The 3,325-nt window shown below is 47.4% G+C and overlaps 1 protein-coding gene across 1 annotated transcript in view; it reads right to left on the bottom strand.

Annotated features, from left to right (window-relative positions):
* CENPH (centromere protein H) overlaps positions 1-2,390 on the bottom strand; it is a 27,192-nt gene extending 24,802 nt beyond the window's left edge. Inside the window, exon 1 of the mRNA XM_037738197.1 lies at positions 2,164-2,390. Coding sequence (XP_037594125.1) covers positions 2,164-2,297 — 134 coding nt within the window. The 5' untranslated portion in view covers positions 2,298-2,390. The remainder of the gene's footprint in view (positions 1-2,163) is intronic.
* Positions 2,391-3,325: the final 935 nt, after the last annotated feature.

Genomic DNA, 3,325 nt, shown 5'->3' with positions numbered 1-3,325 from the left:
AGCTTTTCAGTTCTATTAATCTAAAATCATACATAAGTAGAAAAACTATGAGCAAACGGTAATTTAAGATGACAGCAAGGGTGAGGAGGAAAAGACAATAAAAAAGAAATAGATATCTTTTCATTCTTCAAAACATTAAAAAAAGAAAAAAGAAAAAAATGGTAGTTATTACTTTTTTTTTTTTTTTTTTTTTTCTGAGTTGAAGTCTCACTGTTGCCCAGGCTGGAGTTCAAAGGCACAATCTTCAGCTCACTGCATCTCTGCCTCCCAGGTTCAAGCAATTCTCCTACCTCAGACTCCTGAGTAGCTGGGATTACAGGAACCTGCCACAACACCTGGCTAATTTTTATATTTTTAGTAGAGATGGGGTTTCACCATATTGGCTAGGCTGGTCTCAAACTCCTGACCTCATGATCTGCCTGCCTCAGCCTGACAAATAAATTGTATTTACAAAATACTTCACACTTGCAAGACAGTTTTAGAATTCTGAAACTGCCTTTTGAGTTTATTTTCTGGGACAAGTAAATGAGTAATGAGGTTGCTCTGTCGCCCAGGCTGGAGTGCAGTGGCACAATCTTGGCTCATTGCAACCTCCACCTCCCAGGTTCAAGTAATTCTGTCTCAGTCTCCCAAGTAACTGGGATTACAGGAGTGCGCCACCATGCCTGGCTAGGTTTTGTATTTTTAGTAGAGACAGGGTTTCACCATGTTAGCCATGGTTGGCCAGGCTGGTCTTGAACTCCTGACTTCAGGTCTTCCGTCCGCCTGCACCTTCCAGTGTTGGGATTACAGGCGTGAGCCACCGCGCTGGGCCCAAAATGATTTTTTTTTAAACTACCTTTGTTATGACATAGAACAGAGGACTGAAATTTTTTTTCTACAAAGGGGTTGATGGCAAATTTTTTAGGGTTTGTGAGTCACACACGGTCTCTGTTTTAGCTACTCAATTCCACCCTTGTGGCAGGAAAGTTGTATTCCAATAAAACTTTATGGACACTGCAATTTGAATTTCTAATCGATTTCATGTATTATGAAATATTTTTATGATCTTTTCCCTGCAACCACTTAAACACAAAAATTATTCTTAGCTTGAGTGGTCACACAAAAGGCAGTTGGGCAGATTTCGTCCAGGAACCTCGCCTGCTCACTGCTTTAGAAGACTGATATCCCTTCTCATCGAATTTTCCCCAGCAACCGCTTAGCGGAAACGGATAAACATCGTCCCCTTAGAAGAATATATAACAACAGTGGCAAGCTGCCTCAGAAAACGCCCTCCGTGTAAGCTGATCCCTTCCCTCCCACTGATTGCTCTGCCGGTGCATTCCTGAACCACTACGGAGGCGCCACATCAAGGTTGCCAGACGTGCTACAATTAAGCAAAGCCTGATTACAGCCATCCGGGCAGCTCAGCTCGAGGGAGGACAGGGAAAACAAATGTTTATTATTCATACTTGTAAAGGCCTGTTTGACACATAGGGTTTTTCTCTTTTTTAAAAAACTGCCGCCACAGAAGTCATAGGATGATGTGTTGTAGGTCTGTTACAACTTGACAAACTATCTCTGTGCTGTTACCACCGGATAGATGACCTCCGTCCTGAAACTCCCTTATGCCCCTCTCACCCCATATAAACCCTTCGTTTTGTAAGCTCGGGGCTGCCTCTTCTGATTGTTACCCAGCAGCCCGGCAAGTTAATAAAACTTGCTTGCCTGACTTTGGGTCTATTCTCCTTTTTCTCAGCTACCCTTAGAATAACAAATAAAGCTTCTGGGTTACAAAGGGGTCGTAGTTATTAAAAAAATGGTAGGGGCACCTTCCTTCCAGGTTAGCTGACATTCACCTCGTCTGAAAACCAGAGACCCAGGGAGTGAGGCGGGGAAAACAGGAGAAATTACGGCTTCTAAGGACTTTCTAAGGGCCCGGGGCACTGTGCTCAACACTTTCCTAGACAATCTCATTTAACCCTATAGCCTCTCTACCAGGGTGTCATTTTCCTCTCCTTTTCGCCGATGAATAAAGAGTTTCAAGAGCTTAAGTGAATGAGGCAGTCACGGAGCCAAGACGTGACCGAGTGCGAATTCAAACCCAAGCCCTTCTGAGCAAAAGGCGGAGCGCCGGCCCATGACTCCCACTTGGCTCCGGCTGAGGCAGCTGGAGGGAACAACCTGAGCAGCAGGGTCATGCGGTCCTCGCTGCGCGCCGCCTGGGCGCCGGCGACCTGCGAGGGCCCGCCTGCCCCGCCTTCCCCTCCGGAGTCCGCGGGCTGATCGGCGGCTTGCTTCTGGGGCTGCTCCTCCATTGCTGGTTGAGGGGAAAGGCTACCACTCGGCAGGAAAAGGCCGCTGAGAAGAGGTCGCTTTTCCCGCCACTAAATGGACGCCGGGAGGCTTCAGAACCCCGCCCCTTCCGCCCAGGGCCCCACCCTTTCCGCCCAGTTTTTTTTGGTTGCCGTGGTTACCGCTCGCTAGTCTTTCATCCAGCTTCTGCTGGTGAAAATCATTGCAGACCACTGGTAAAAAGTTGGACTAGCTTTTGTTAAACTTCGGGTGTATGGAGTGCTGAGCTAGGGGCTAGACCAGAGACGCTGGGACACCTCCCAGGAACAGCAGCTTGGAGGGGAAAAATCTCCTGACCTAAGTGGTCATTCCGCCTTGGCGCTGGGAGGCGGGGAGCGCGGCGACAGCCATTTGTGCTTCCATCTTGGCACTTCTTTTCCGTCCGCTGCCTTTGAAGATGGGTGTGCCCGGCAGGCTGTGAAAGATAAACATTAGAAGATTGTTCAGAAGAGTTTTTTAATCTGAGCCCATGAGGTGCATATCCTTCGTTTGGCGGAGAAACCAGTGGCTTCTGAAGTTCTGGGATACCCACGAGCCACAAGTACGAGGCATTGCAGACATTTCCAGCCCAGACTTCCAGCCTGGAGACATCCACACGCTTTCAGTCTCTTTCAGTGGTACTTCATTCTGTCATTATGACTGGCACCACTCGTAACTGAGAGTTGGGTGCCCTCAAGTGTCTGCTCTGAGTGTCTGCAAGGTATCTTTGAGCTTTCTTAGCTGTGTAGTGAGTGGGGGGAATGGAGAAAATGAAGGACAAATGACTGATTTGTAATTTTCATTATCGTCGACCATGTGAGGGACACTAACTACCCTTGCCTCACAAGCACAGTAGCTTGAACCTCTTTGAACAAGAGATCCAAGGGTTCTTTTACAGCGAATTGCCCCCTAGTTAAACTTGATCATACTGTGCTGTTTTCTTCCTCTGTATTATGAGTGTTATACAGTTCCTGATAAATTCGCCAGGTGTGGTGGCTAATGCCTGTAATCC

The sequence above is a fragment of the Cebus imitator genome, unplaced genomic scaffold (genome assembly GCF_001604975.1).
Source record: "Cebus imitator isolate Cc_AM_T3 unplaced genomic scaffold, Cebus_imitator-1.0 Scaffold50, whole genome shotgun sequence".
NCBI lineage: Eukaryota > Metazoa > Chordata > Mammalia > Primates > Cebidae > Cebus > Cebus imitator.
This window is presented reverse-complemented; position numbering and strand designations above follow the sequence as displayed.